This window comes from Panthera uncia (assembly GCF_023721935.1).
Source record: "Panthera uncia isolate 11264 chromosome A1 unlocalized genomic scaffold, Puncia_PCG_1.0 HiC_scaffold_17, whole genome shotgun sequence".
Lineage (NCBI taxonomy): Eukaryota > Metazoa > Chordata > Mammalia > Carnivora > Felidae > Panthera > Panthera uncia.
The window spans coordinates 87604290-87616822 of record NW_026057577.1 but is presented as its reverse complement, the minus strand read 5'-3'; the positions used below and the strand labels follow the sequence as shown (position 1 = coordinate 87616822).

Below are 12533 nucleotides of genomic sequence, written 5' to 3'. Positions count from 1 at the left end.
CAGCTCTTGGTAGTAGGTGGGATGAGTGCTGCTGCTTCTTGAGGGAAACTGGAGAGGGCCTTGCCCAAGGTCTTCCAGCTGGTTAATGGCTGCTGCAGAATGGTGAGGAAGCCAGCTGAAAATGAAGCTGGATCCTACCCATAAGGTGTAAGGTTGGGGCCTAAGGTACATTTGCTCTGTTTTGGTGGGAGGGCAGTTCGGTGTCTGTGCAGAAGACAAAGCCCACCCTGAGCAGGTGTGCAAGGGTGAGTGGGTGCCAGGTGGACCAGTAGGTCCCGGGAGCACTCTGCCTGTAGGTAGGTCACAACCTCCCACCAGGGACCTCCCACAATCCCCCTTCCCTGGTAGGCACCCAGGGAACTTGTTGGCTACAGTTCACCTCATCAAAGCTCTTACCACAGTGAGTTCCTTAGCAGTGAAAACTCCCAGAATTCACTTCCCAACAAGCCTTTCTTAAGGTCACCTAACCACCCAGCTCTATGGTGGGAATTGGCGACCCAGATGTAGACAAGGCCCCCGCCAGTTTGGAGCTCTCTCTGGTAGGGAGATAGAAATGGGAACAGCTAAGACCTAGTGTGATCAGCACTGTGGCAGGGATGATTCTAGAGCTGGTGGGGCTGGGACTGCTGAGGAGCTGGGGGTCAACGCCCCTTTGGCCACAAAAATGTCAGAGTTAGTACCCTCCAGGATTCGGAGCCAGATGGATGGTCTAGGGCCTCTAGTGGTTTAGCATGGCTTGGGGTGGGTGCGGTGGGGTGAGTGATGAGTGTGTGATAAGTGAAAGAAGGGAGCAACTGGAGCCAAAGCACTACACTGGGCTTTGAAAGCCATGTAAAAGATGCCTCATCTAGAAGGCAGGGGAATCCCTGAAAGATTTTAACTGGTTTTGTCAGGGTGTCTGCTTAGCATGTACAAAGGCACCCCATGTTTACTTTGGGGAGCCTCCTGTCTCAGTCCATGTGGTTTAGATGGGGCTGGGTTTACACCCCCTGTGTACACATACACCTAGAGTGTGGGACCCAGCTGTTAGAGATCTTTGGTTGCAAGCGACAGAACTGTTCTCCAACTAACTTAGAGTGTTAAAAAGGTTATGGAGGGGTGTGATAGGAAGAACCAGAACTGGGGCACCTCCAGGGTCTTAGTCACAGTCCCCATTCTCATCAGGATATGACCCCCAGAAGCAAGATGGCTACAGCCATGTTTGTGTCTGCATCACTGAGCCTGACTGCAAACCCAAGGAGCCCAAATGGCCCAGCTGGAAATCTGCCCACTGTTCACTGGGGGAGCAGGGCACTTGGGTTCACAAGCCCAGTATGATGGCACCCAGGGGGTGCAATGAGTCCCCCCCGCCCTGATGAAACAGGGTGCCTTGTAACCAAAGAAAAGGAAATGGATACTGGGTGGCTGAACACATATCCCTCCAACTGGATTGGTTCACTGAAGGATACTAAGCCAAAATGAATCCAAAAAGAGTCTTTTGGGGGGCTGGCTACAATTATTGGGAAAGAATTGAGGTTCTATTTTCTGGGGTTGGGTGGCAGGATATAAACCTAGAGCTGGGGCAGGGAGGTCATCCTTGCCACCACATGGGAATTTTCAAGAATGATGCGAACGGAAGAAAGAGTGGAGAGAATAGATACATGTGTGATACCATTGTTGGGACACCTGGAACCAAGTGTGATCGTAGCTAAAATCTACCTCTGGACTTCTCAGTTACATGAGTCAAACACTTCTGCGTCCAAGCCTGTTTGTTTTGGGATTCTGTCACTTGCAAACCAAAATGTCCCAGCTGGTATGGTGGTGGAGGGTTTTGTTTTTTGTTTTTTTAAGTTTAATTGTTTTTGAGAGAGAGAGAGCGAGCGCGCGCGCGCAGGGGAGGGGCAGAGAGAACGGGAGAGAATTCCAAGCAGGCTCTATGCTGTCAGTGTGGTGCCGGACACTGAGGTGACTCTCACTAGTGCTCACCTCTGTACCTTGGGTATGAGCAGGGTCCACGAAGCCCAAGGCTATGGATCCAGCACTGGGTCTCCTCCCCGTACCACTTCTTAGTAGAAGTGGTGATGTATGCTCACTGAAGACACACTGGGAGGGGCCATGAGTTGGGAGGGGCCATGCCTTGGTGAGCTGGAACAACATTGGGGTAACCTGCCTGCTCCAACTCTTGCCCGCTACATGTGTACTGTGCATTTCAGGATGTGGCCGGTGCCTGGACTTGTGTGTGCTTTCCGGGTTGAGCTGTATGTGTGTGTCAGCTGCTTGACTGAGCATCCTGTGTGCTCGGCCGATTGTGTACACCCGGTCTGCCTGCGTGCGCCCGTTCCGGACAGCCTGTTGCCAGGAGCGGTGCGGAGTGGCGCGTGCATTCCCTGTGCAGGGTGAACCCAGCGCCCCGCGTGTGAGTCTCCGCGCCTGAATCTCCGCGCGGCAGGTGGGTGCCAGGTCCTCCGCCTTCGGCTCCCAGGACAGCCTCCTCGCTGGCGAAAGGCTGGGGGTGGGGGCCCCCTGCCGGCTGCCGCGCGCGCGCGCACGCCGGGCTGGTACGCGCCGTGTACGCGCCCGTGCGCGCCCCGAGGCTCGAGCCCAGCGCTCGCAGCCGCCTTCGCTGCCACAGTCAGCTACCCGGGGCCGCCGTCGCCGCCTGCCCCAGGCCGGGGGCTCTGTCCGCGGGGCCGGCACCACTCGCCCCGAGCCAGGAGGACGAGCTCGAGGAGGATGTCTGGGCCCGTGAGTACCGCGGCGGCGGCGGCGGGCCGGGCGGGCCCGGAGCGCGGGCAGAAGATGGTCCCGGGCTGAGCCCCTCCCCGCGGGCAGCTCCGAGCTTTGGCCCCGGGTCGCGGCCTCGGACCCCCGCCCCGGCCAGCCCCTCCCCCAGCCTACTCCGGAGGGAGGAAGGGAGGGAGGGAGAGGGAGGGCGCCAGTGAGCGAGGGAGCCAAAGCCGGGCGCGAGCCGCCACCGGTTCGCTTGGAAACGGTTGCCACAGCAACGGGGTTGCGCTCCCAGGCAACGCGGCTGCGGGGCGGCGACGCCCCCTCCCGCCCCTCCCCCACCCCACGCGGGGCCGCAGCCCAGGGGCGCAGGGGGAGTGGGGGTGCAGGGACTCGCCCTCGAGCGGTGGGGGTAATAACTTCACCCGTCTGGGTGTGCCTGCCTCCACAGCTCCTCGAAGATGGGGGTGGGGGGGTGAGCGGCCCCGTGGGCACGAGCTAGCTCCCACGTGGCTGCAGTCGTCGCAGCAGGGCTCTTGGGGTGGCTGCAAATGTGGGGGCGGCCCAGCCCCTGGGCCTGCCGCGGGAGGAGGAGGCTTGATGGCTGCGTCCGTCCGGCGTCTGTGTTCCGACACCCCCACCACCACTACCACCACTCGCCAGCAAAATGGTCTGACCCGAGTTGGGTGCCACAGAGGCGATGTTCCTTACCAGGGGAGAAGAAAGAAGCTTACGTCCCTCCTCCTCATGGCCAGGGCATATGCCAAACCGCGGCTAGGGCCGGTGATGGGTTTCTGCTCCACGTTCCAAGCCACCATTCTCCAGGGAGTGGTGGGAGCAGAGTGGGTAGAAGCAGAGGAAAAGGACATTGCTGACCCAGGGAAGCTGAAGCTCAGGCCAAATGGGAGCGCCCCAGCCCATTGTCTGGATCACAAGTGTCTCTTTCTTGTCTGAGCACAAAGCCCAGACTGTGCTGGGTGGCATGCAGGTTGGCCAGCAGGCAGGCCAGCGCCACATGGAGATGCGCTGTCCTCCAGGGGAGCTCCTCTGGGAGGAGAATGGCCTCTGAGTCAGAGGAAATGACCTCTGGCTCCTCTCCCAACCTCCCCCAGCCGACAGCGGCAGGGTGCTGGGTAGAGAAATGGTCCTCCTGCCAGCTCTCCCAGACCTGACTCAGCAGATGCCAGCCTCCAATCACAGACCTTGGACTCAACAGCCCAGTGACCACAACCACCATTGGGTTTCCTTTCCCATCCAGGGAAGTGTCCTGGGGCACCAGAGGTGACCGTTACCCCAGGCATTTGAGGCCTTGGCCTAAGATGTCCTTAGACGGTGGTGCCCGAACTCAGTCCTCAGTCTTGATGCTGCAGGCAAGAGTGCCCTTGGAATTATTCACAGGCTCCTTTCATTCTGTTCCTGCTGTGTGTTGAGTGTTCTGCATTCATTATCTCCTAATCTTTACAATTGTGCAGGTAAGTTTATGATCCCCATTTTAAAGATGAAGACTCCAAGGTTCAGGGAGGTAACGTGATCTCCCCAAGGTCACACAACCAGTAAGTGGTGGAACTCAGTTTTCAGTGAAGGTTTCTCTCCTGGCACAGCAGCTCTCTGCCTGCCACACACCATCTATTGCGGAAAAGAACTGTAGGGCCTTCTAGAGGAGCATTCTTAACTTCCTTTCATATTCTTCCAGTGAGGAAATTCCTATGTCTTTCAAGCCTTAGTACACTTTTCCTTCTTCCACCAAAATCAGCCAGATTCTTGCTCACCCAGATGTTCTATAGGACTGTGCTGCTGCTGGGCTGGCTCCCTTCCTCCATTTTCTCTCTCTGGGTGAAACTAAGGAGTGAGGGCTACCTCAGTTACCTGAGAACCCCCCAATGCCCTAATTCTTGGTTTTTGGGCTCTGTGGCCTGATCAGCTTGCAGCCCTAGCTGTGGTAGAATTCAGCAGAGATGGGCCCATCCATGTACTGCTGGCTACTGTGGGTGCTCATTTCTAGTTCAGCTGGTGGAAACCCTTGGGCCTCTAGGACCCAAGGAGCAATGGAATGAGTGAGGTGGGCCGGGGAGCTGCCCAGCTGCAGTCTATGTCACCATGTGAGAATGTGGACTTGGAATGACCAGATAATTTTTAAGATGAACCAAGAATCCAGACTTTTATGTAAAATCTCCTGGGTTTTAAATTTGGCAACTAATCAGGATATTTTTAAGAATTGATTGTGGGCCAACAAAACATGCCCATGAACTGTGTCCAGCCTGAGAGTCACGAGGCCATGACTTCTGTCCATGGTAAAGCGATGGTAGTTTCTGCTGGACCACTTCCAGGTTTGTGTAGATATAGTGCCATGGGCTGGTTTCCATATTTGAGCCTCTTGAGGCTGCGAAGTGTTGGCTTTTGGTTTGTCACATGCAGCTGTGTACACCAGTCTTGAAGTGTTTTCACTTCCTTCATCAGTTTTGCTCCACCGTTGGCAATCCTAGGCAGGTCTCATCATCCCTGTCTTACAGGCAAAGAAACTCCAGCTCAGACATGGGAACAGCTGGGATGGAGCCACACAGCCTAATCTGAACCCTAGCTCTCTCTTTAGTCTCTGTGTGTTATGCCAGGCTGACTCTCTGAAGAGGGCATCTTCGTCTCCCCCCTCCCCCCCCACCCCAGCCCCTGAGGTGTGGCCAACTCCCTTGGAGGGAGAGATGGGAGTACAGTAGACACTGAGCCACGCAGGGCCCCTCTGCCCACAGCTGTCTGTGACCCTGGTCTGTTGTCCTGTTCACAGTTTCCAAGCCCTGGGTTCCTGGCCCAGTGCCAGGGTTGGGTCACAGAGGTGCTACCTGTAGCACCTCTAGTACCTGTAGTACCTTGGCCTAACTGGAAATGAGGCTCTGGTAAGCTCTACGCCTGGCCGACTATGGAGGCAATCCTCTCTCTGGCCTCAGTTTGTCTGTCTTGGTGTGGGAGGAGTGTAAAATTGTTACCAGTGCCTGCCTTCCTGCCAGGACAGTGGGCCTTGCAGTCACCTGGACTTCACGACCCCCTGGCTATGTGGGCCTGAGCTGGCCCAACTCCTTGTCTGTAGAATGGGGATGGCAGCAGCCACCTCCTGGGTGTGAGGTAATGAATGTGAAGAGGCCAGCAATGGGACTGGCATGTGCTGGATATGCAGGACAGGTTAGCCATCCTCACTCTACACACCACATTCTCCCACTGCTGTCCCCTGGTCTGAGTCTTTGTCCCTTCGCTTGACTGGTGGCTCTGAGTACCTTATGACCCAAAAACCCTGCCATCTGGGATTCCCTCTGTCCATTCCAGAGCCCCTCGCATATGCCTCCATTTTCTTTTATTCACATGGATGATGGGTCCTCATCTCACTTGTAAACCACCCTGCGAAGGTCGAGAGCTGGGTGATGGCTTCTCTCTCACTGACTTTTTGGCGAATGGCTGACATTTCCCAGGAGTGAATTGGATGCAGACCCAGCTCTTTTTTTTTAAGATTTTATTTATTTATTTATTTATTTATTTATTTATTTATTTATTTGGTGGAGGGTGGGGCCAGAGGGAAAGGGAGAGAGAGGAGCTGGAGCAGGCTCCATGCCCAGTGTAGAGCCTGACATGGGGCTTGATCTCATGATGGTGAGGTCATGACCTCAACCAAAATCGGGGGTCAGACACTCAACCGACTGGTCATCCAGGTGCCCCCAGATCCATTCTTGAAGTGTTTCCTGTCCTGTGGCTATAAGACCAAACAGGGAACTAGGCATTTCCAGTCACTCCTACCAAGTGGTTTTGGAGCTGCTGTGTGCCAGATGACAAGACAGATGCAACCTCTGGAGTCGCACACAGGCAACCGCAGCACACTTTGACATCCCTGGATTTTTCCAACCCTGGGGAGTAAGGCCACCTGGAGCTGACTTGTCCAGCAAAGTGACAGTGAGGCCATGAAGCTGAGTAGTAAGTGTGGGGGCAAGAACTTCGGGGAAAGAAAGCACGACTTAGCAGTGCAGGATGGAAACACAGGCTGGTTGCAGAGGGAAGGGCACTGAGAGGTGAGGCTGAAGATGCCTTGGCAGGAGTTCATCCCAGAGGCCATGATCTAGGTCAGTTCTCCAAGTGTGCTCTCTGGACCACATCATCAGCATCTGCTGGGAATTTGTTAGAAATGCAAACTCTCGGGTCCAACCCCAGACCTACTGAAGCAAACACTGGGAGCAGAGCCCAGCACTCTGTTTTAACAAGCCCTCCCCATAGCTCTGACGCTGATTCAAGTTTAAGAGGCACGCATCTACACTGTCTTAAAGAGCTAGGCTGCTTCCTGAAGGGGTGGGAGTTGCCAGAGGATTCAGGCAGGAAAGGGCCTGGGGGAAACAACAATGTGGAAAGTGGGTAGGCTGAACAGGAGCATAGCATGGAAGTACAGAGGGCGGTGGCAAGCATGGTGACAGGGGCCCAGGTGAGAGATGATGGGGGCCTGGCGAAGGTAGTGGCAGGGGGACCAAAGGAAGTAGACAGATGAAGGCACCGTGCACTGAGGGTAAAAACAGGATTTAGTGGCTGGAGCAAATGGTGGGCCCTTTACTGAGATAAAAGATCTAGTAGATTTTAAGGGTCTAAGATTACTGGGGTTCTTCATGCAGAGGAGCAATGTGGTAGATGCCCACAGCAGTGCACCAGGCACTAGAATAAGAAATCTGTGTGACCTTGGGTATCATTTGATTTCTTTGAGCCAAGTGCTCTCATCTGTCAAATGGGAGGAATGCTAACCTAGTTTGTAGGATGACTGAGAATGATTTGTGACATCCAGCTCTCAGGCAGGGAGCACCTAAAGGACATGCACATCTCTGCATCCCCAGCTCTGAAGCTGCCATCATCAGCACTAATGTGTGTTGGGCATCTCCAAACCCTTTGCATGGACTAGCTCAGTTTTCACCATGGTCACTGATGGGGAAACTGGCATTACAGAGGTTAAGAAATTCACCCCCTGGGGTCTTGTTTGTGTCCCCCTGCTGTACCCCAGTGAGTGTGTGGCCTAAGAAAACATACAAAACAATACACTCACAAACACTGTAAATAAATCAAGATGGAATCCTAAAAAAAAATGTTCAAATAACCTGCAAGAAGGTAAGAAAGGAGAAAGAAGAAACAAATCATAAAATGGCAGACTTAAGGGGGTAGGCACAACCCCTAGCACACAGCTGGAGTTGGATAAGTGCGGTATTTGCTCTGGAGAGTCTGGAGGGGATGGAGAGGGTGCGTGACTGTGAGTAAGAGGTGGCAGGCAGGATCTGCACTGAAGGGCTCCCCAGACACAGGCAGGAGCCTGCACAGAAGTACGAAGGGGTAAAGGGACAGCTCTTTGAGGAAGATTGGAGAAGCCTGGTCTGTCAGGAAGAGCATCTGGAAAGGTCTCTTGACATTTATGTGTTGAGCACCTACTGTGGATTAGATGAAATGTACTAAGCAACTCCCTGTGGGCCAGACACAGGCCGGAGGGAGGCCTCTGGCAGGACCCATGCCCTCTGGGCCTGCCAGAGTACCACTGAGTGAAGTAGTAGCCTAAGAGGGAGTGTTTAGCATCAAACCCATGCGCACTCAAACTGGGCACTGGCACCAGCATGACAGAGAGCGGCCTAATCCATAAAATATGGCAGTGATTCCTGCCTCCTTGCTGAGGGGCCACATTGGCACCCAGAGAGTCTTGGTTGTGGCCTGCCTCTGTCCACCTTAATGCCCAGTCAGCTGAGCTGGGCCCCTCAGGGCAGAGTCTCTGTTCTTTGTTCCTTGTTAACCTTGGAGCTGCCATCCCATTTCTCTACTCTATAGCGTTTTCCTACTCTTGAGCTGAGGCATGGTGGCCAGAAGCCCCAGGGCTTTGGTGCGAAGGAACAGAAAGGTATGTTTTGGCTACAAGCTGGCCAGTCAGCTCAGTGTCCCCATGGCTGCCAAGTCTTCATGTGCCAAGTGCTCACATGCACTGGGCTCTTCATTTATGTCTCAGTGGTCTTGTAATGGAAAGTATTTTGACTGACTCTCGATTCAGACTCAGGCTAAATCCTTACTCCTCCCCTTATCAGCTGTGTGACCTGGGGCAAATCATTTCTCTGGCCCTGTTTCCTCATCTATCAAATGGGCCCCCACTGAGAAGGAGGTATTACATATCATGTGAGATTCCAAATGGAAAGGGCCTAGAACAAGGCCTGACATGCAGTAGACAGTCCTTGGCAGGTATTTCTATTTCTAATTCAGCTAAACTCCTTCACCTCCAGTCCCAGAAGTACCTTTTCTGATCTGGAGCTATTCCTGCTCTGCAGGCCAAGGGGCCCCCTAGTTAGTGCCAGCTTCCTCAGAGCATTCCTGAAAATTCCTGTGGGCTCAGGAAAAGGAGAACAACAGATTTAATTAACTCCCAGTGACTGGCAGCATCGTGTTTTTATCTGGGCTGCGTCGCCATGGCAGCCTCATGGCAGGGTTGTGGAGGGGGCGGGTGGAGCTATTGTTCTTGCCATTGTCTGTTCTGGAACACAGGCCCAGGAGAAAGGGACTGGCACGGGGACCAAGTGGCACATGGCATAAGGCAGCCAGAGAATCAGACAGGATCCATCTGGGAGAAGTGTGGGGTGGCCCATGGCCTGGCTTCCCCCCAGCTTGCTGCCAGAACAGTCTGAGACAGCTTGATGTGGACCTCCTGCTTGGAGCTCAGGCCCACCACGGCCCCCAGAGCTAAATGTGTGTGTGTGCCTTGGATATGTTGAGGATGGGGGGCTGTCCATGGGGCTCCTGGAAGAGGGGCCCACAAAGTAGCTCAAGCAGCAGCACTCTCCCACCCCTGGCTAGGGTTTTGTGGCCAGGCTTGGGTTCAAATTAAGGCACTGCCATCTGCCCTCTACACAGCTAATTGCCACCTCCCCATCCCCTCCGTCTGCAAAATAGGAATAACTGCAGTTACCCTAAAGGGTTATATGTGAAAACCCTGGGTATAAGGCATTCAAGAAGGGCACCCTTCTGTTCTGCGGGGGTGGTGAACAATCGCCTGCTACCCGTCACTCCACAGTCAGGGCTCCATCCTACATACCTCAGGATGCAAGGTTCCTCTCTAAACCCTGGCTGTAGAGAGGAAGAAGGAGGCAGAACTAGAGGCGCCCATGGGCCAGGTGATACACGTGCAAACGAGCTACTTTTCCTACCCTCTGCAGAAACGTAAAGGAATTGATAAGGCCTACTGGTGCTAGGAGGGTAGGGCCAATGAGGCTGCGAATTGGTAGGAGGCTGGGGAAACAGAGCTGGGATCTGACAGGCGGAGGCGCCTAGAGGAAAGGAAAAAAGGGAACAGCCCACGCCCGGACGTGCAGACAAAAGCAGGCCAGTGGCACGCAGTAACAGCCGGAACGACCCCTCCTGAGCCTCTTCTACAAGAGCGGCGACGACCAGGAGGCCCGCAGTGCGGACCTAGATGTTCCATGCTTTGCGCGGCCATGGGTAGGAGCGGGTACAAGGCCTAGAGCGGCGGATGCCTAGGGCTAAAACTGGGCGTCGGTGGGCTGCTTGTGGGGCTATAGGAGGTGGGCCACCCTTTCCCCGCCGCAAAGCAACCGCGCAGAAACTCCTCTTCAGCGCCCTGAGGGTCTGTCCACGGGCCTCTGAAACCCTTTCCGAGCTGGGGTACCCCGTGGGGTAGCGAACCTCCCTTGAGTACAGAGGCTGAGACTGGCCTTCGCGCGCCCTCTGCTGGCCTGCCTGGAGTCCCCTCGGCTCAGCTGCGGCGGCGGCCGGGTCTCAGATCCGGGAAAGCCCTACCGGGGAAACCTCGAGGTATGACGTCATCCCCACGGTGACGTCACCGCCCCGGGGGGGAGTGCTGGGGTTCCCGCAGAGGAGGCTTCCCCAGAACTGCGCAGGGCACGGGCGCAGGCAGGGAAGTCGTCGGGGCTGCAACGCGCCTTCACCTCGCCCTGTGTCTGTTCTACAGGTCCCGCGCGGCCCCGGGTGAGGCCCACCCGCGCTCCCACCGGCGCCATGGGAAGGAGCGGGCGCCGCTGCTCTTGCCCCCCGCCGGCGCGCGCACGACTTGAGCCCCGCCGCGAGCAGCCCCCGGCCGCAGGTCCCCGAGTGACGCTGGCGGCGCCTGGGAGCGTGGCGCGGGCCCGGGGCCACGTAGAGGAACCCAGTGTCCAGTGAAGCAGCCGAGGACCCGCCGCCCCGCCGCCGCCATGGTTATGTCCCAGGGCACCTACACGTTCCTCACGTGCTTCGCCGGTTTCTGGCTCATCTGGGGTCTCATCGTCCTACTCTGCTGCTTCTGCAGCTTCCTGCGCCGCCGCCTCAAACGGCGCCAGGAGGAACGACTACGTGAGCAGAACCTCCGCGCCCTCGAGCTGGAGCCCCTCGAGCTCGAGGGCAGCCTGGCCGGAAGCCCCCCAGGCCTAGCGCCGCCACCACCACCGCAGCGCGGCCGCCTCGAGGCGCCAGCGCACGCGCATCAGCACGTGCACGTCCACCCGCTGCTGCACCACGGGCCGGCGCAGCCACACGCACACCCGCACGCACACCACCACGCGCTTCCTCATCCGCCGCCCCCGCACCTCTCAGTGCCGCCGCGGCCTTGGAGTTATCCGCGTCAAGGTAAGCCCAGACCTCTGCCGTGGGCAACGAGGGCCACAGAGAGGTGGGCGGGATCACTACTAACAGGGAGCCTTCCATGGGACAGCCTCCCAGAGAATCTAGGAGGTAGCGGGCTGAGCCTGGGGTTGGCAGCTGGCCGGAGGCCAGGGACGGGTGGCCTCACCCTCGGAACATTTCCCACTCCGCAGCGGAATCGGACATGTCCAAGCCACCGTGCTATGAAGAGGCGGTGCTGATGGCCGAGCCGCCGCCGCCCTACAGTGAGGTGCTCACGGACACGCGCGGCCTCTACCGCAAGATCGTCACACCCTTTCTGAGCCGCCGCGACAGCTCGGAGAAACAGGAGCAGCCGCCGCCCAGCTACAAGCCGCTCTTCCTGGACCGGGGCTACACGTCAGCGCTGCACCTGCCCAGCGCTCCGCGGCCTGCGGCCCCCTGCCCTGCGCTCTGTCTGCAGGCGGACCGTGGCCGCCGGGTCTTCCCCAGCTGGACCGACTCGGAACTCAGCAGCCGCGAGCCGCTGGAGCACGGAGCTTGGCGCCTGCCGGTCTCCATCCCCTTGTTCGGGAGGACTACAGCCGTATAGAGGGGCGTCCGGCGTTCCGGGCCTCACCCGCGAACTCGTGGCCTGACTGCGGGGCTTTTTAAACGCTTCCCTTGGACTGCGGGGAGGGGTGGGGAGGGAGGGATTTCTTACCCCGTTTGTTACATTTTGAGGATAATAAAGGTGTGTGATCCGGTTTGGTACAAGCGGAGGGGGCACCCACTGCTTGCGCCCAAGGTTTTGGTAGCCAGGCGTGCCTGGGCCTTGGCGACCCAGAACCTGAACGCGTCTTCTGGCTAAAACCTGAGGTTGAGGAACTAAACTTCACAGGCTGATTCCCCTGGGAGCTCCAGACCCTACCTTCCCTGCCCGTGAGATCACGGTGAGGGTGCTCCCTGTGGCCTTGGAGGTGGGAAGAGTTGGGAATGGGGGTCAGGGGAGGCGGCACACCACAGATCCGCCCCTGGAGGCCCGGAGCAGCAGGCCTGAAGGGATCTGGATTTCTTTATTAACAGACATGAGCACGACCCGTTACAGAAGTTTGTGCTTTCCAAAAACAGTTACTGAACGTGAAAAAGGAACCCAAGCAAAGAGGGAGGAGTTAGGGAGGGGCCATTTAAGCCCCGGGCCCCACCGATAGCCCTAACCTGATCCGCGCCTAGGGCCT

At 56.8% G+C, this 12533-nt stretch overlaps 1 protein-coding gene across 1 annotated transcript; it reads left to right on the top strand.

Annotated features, from left to right (window-relative positions):
- Positions 1-698: 698 nt before the first annotated feature.
- PRR7 (proline rich 7, synaptic) lies at positions 699-12281 on the top strand. The gene is made up of 3 exons (XM_049647759.1): positions 699-2724; positions 10670-11322; positions 11511-12281. Exons 2-3 carry the CDS (start codon positions 10911-10913, stop codon positions 11906-11908), a joined length of 810 nt encoding a protein of 269 aa, XP_049503716.1. The 5' UTR covers positions 699-2724; positions 10670-10910; the 3' UTR covers positions 11909-12281.
- Positions 12282-12533: the final 252 nt, after the last annotated feature.

Coding starts and splice junctions, on each gene's coding strand:
- PRR7 (XM_049647759.1), top strand. CDS start 10,911: ATGGTTATGTCCCAGGGCACCTACACGTTCCTCACGTGCTTCGCCGGT. Junction 11,323..11,510: donor TTGGAGTTATCCGCGTCAAG/GTAAGCCCAGAC, acceptor CCCACTCCGCAG/CGGAATCGGACATGTCCAAG.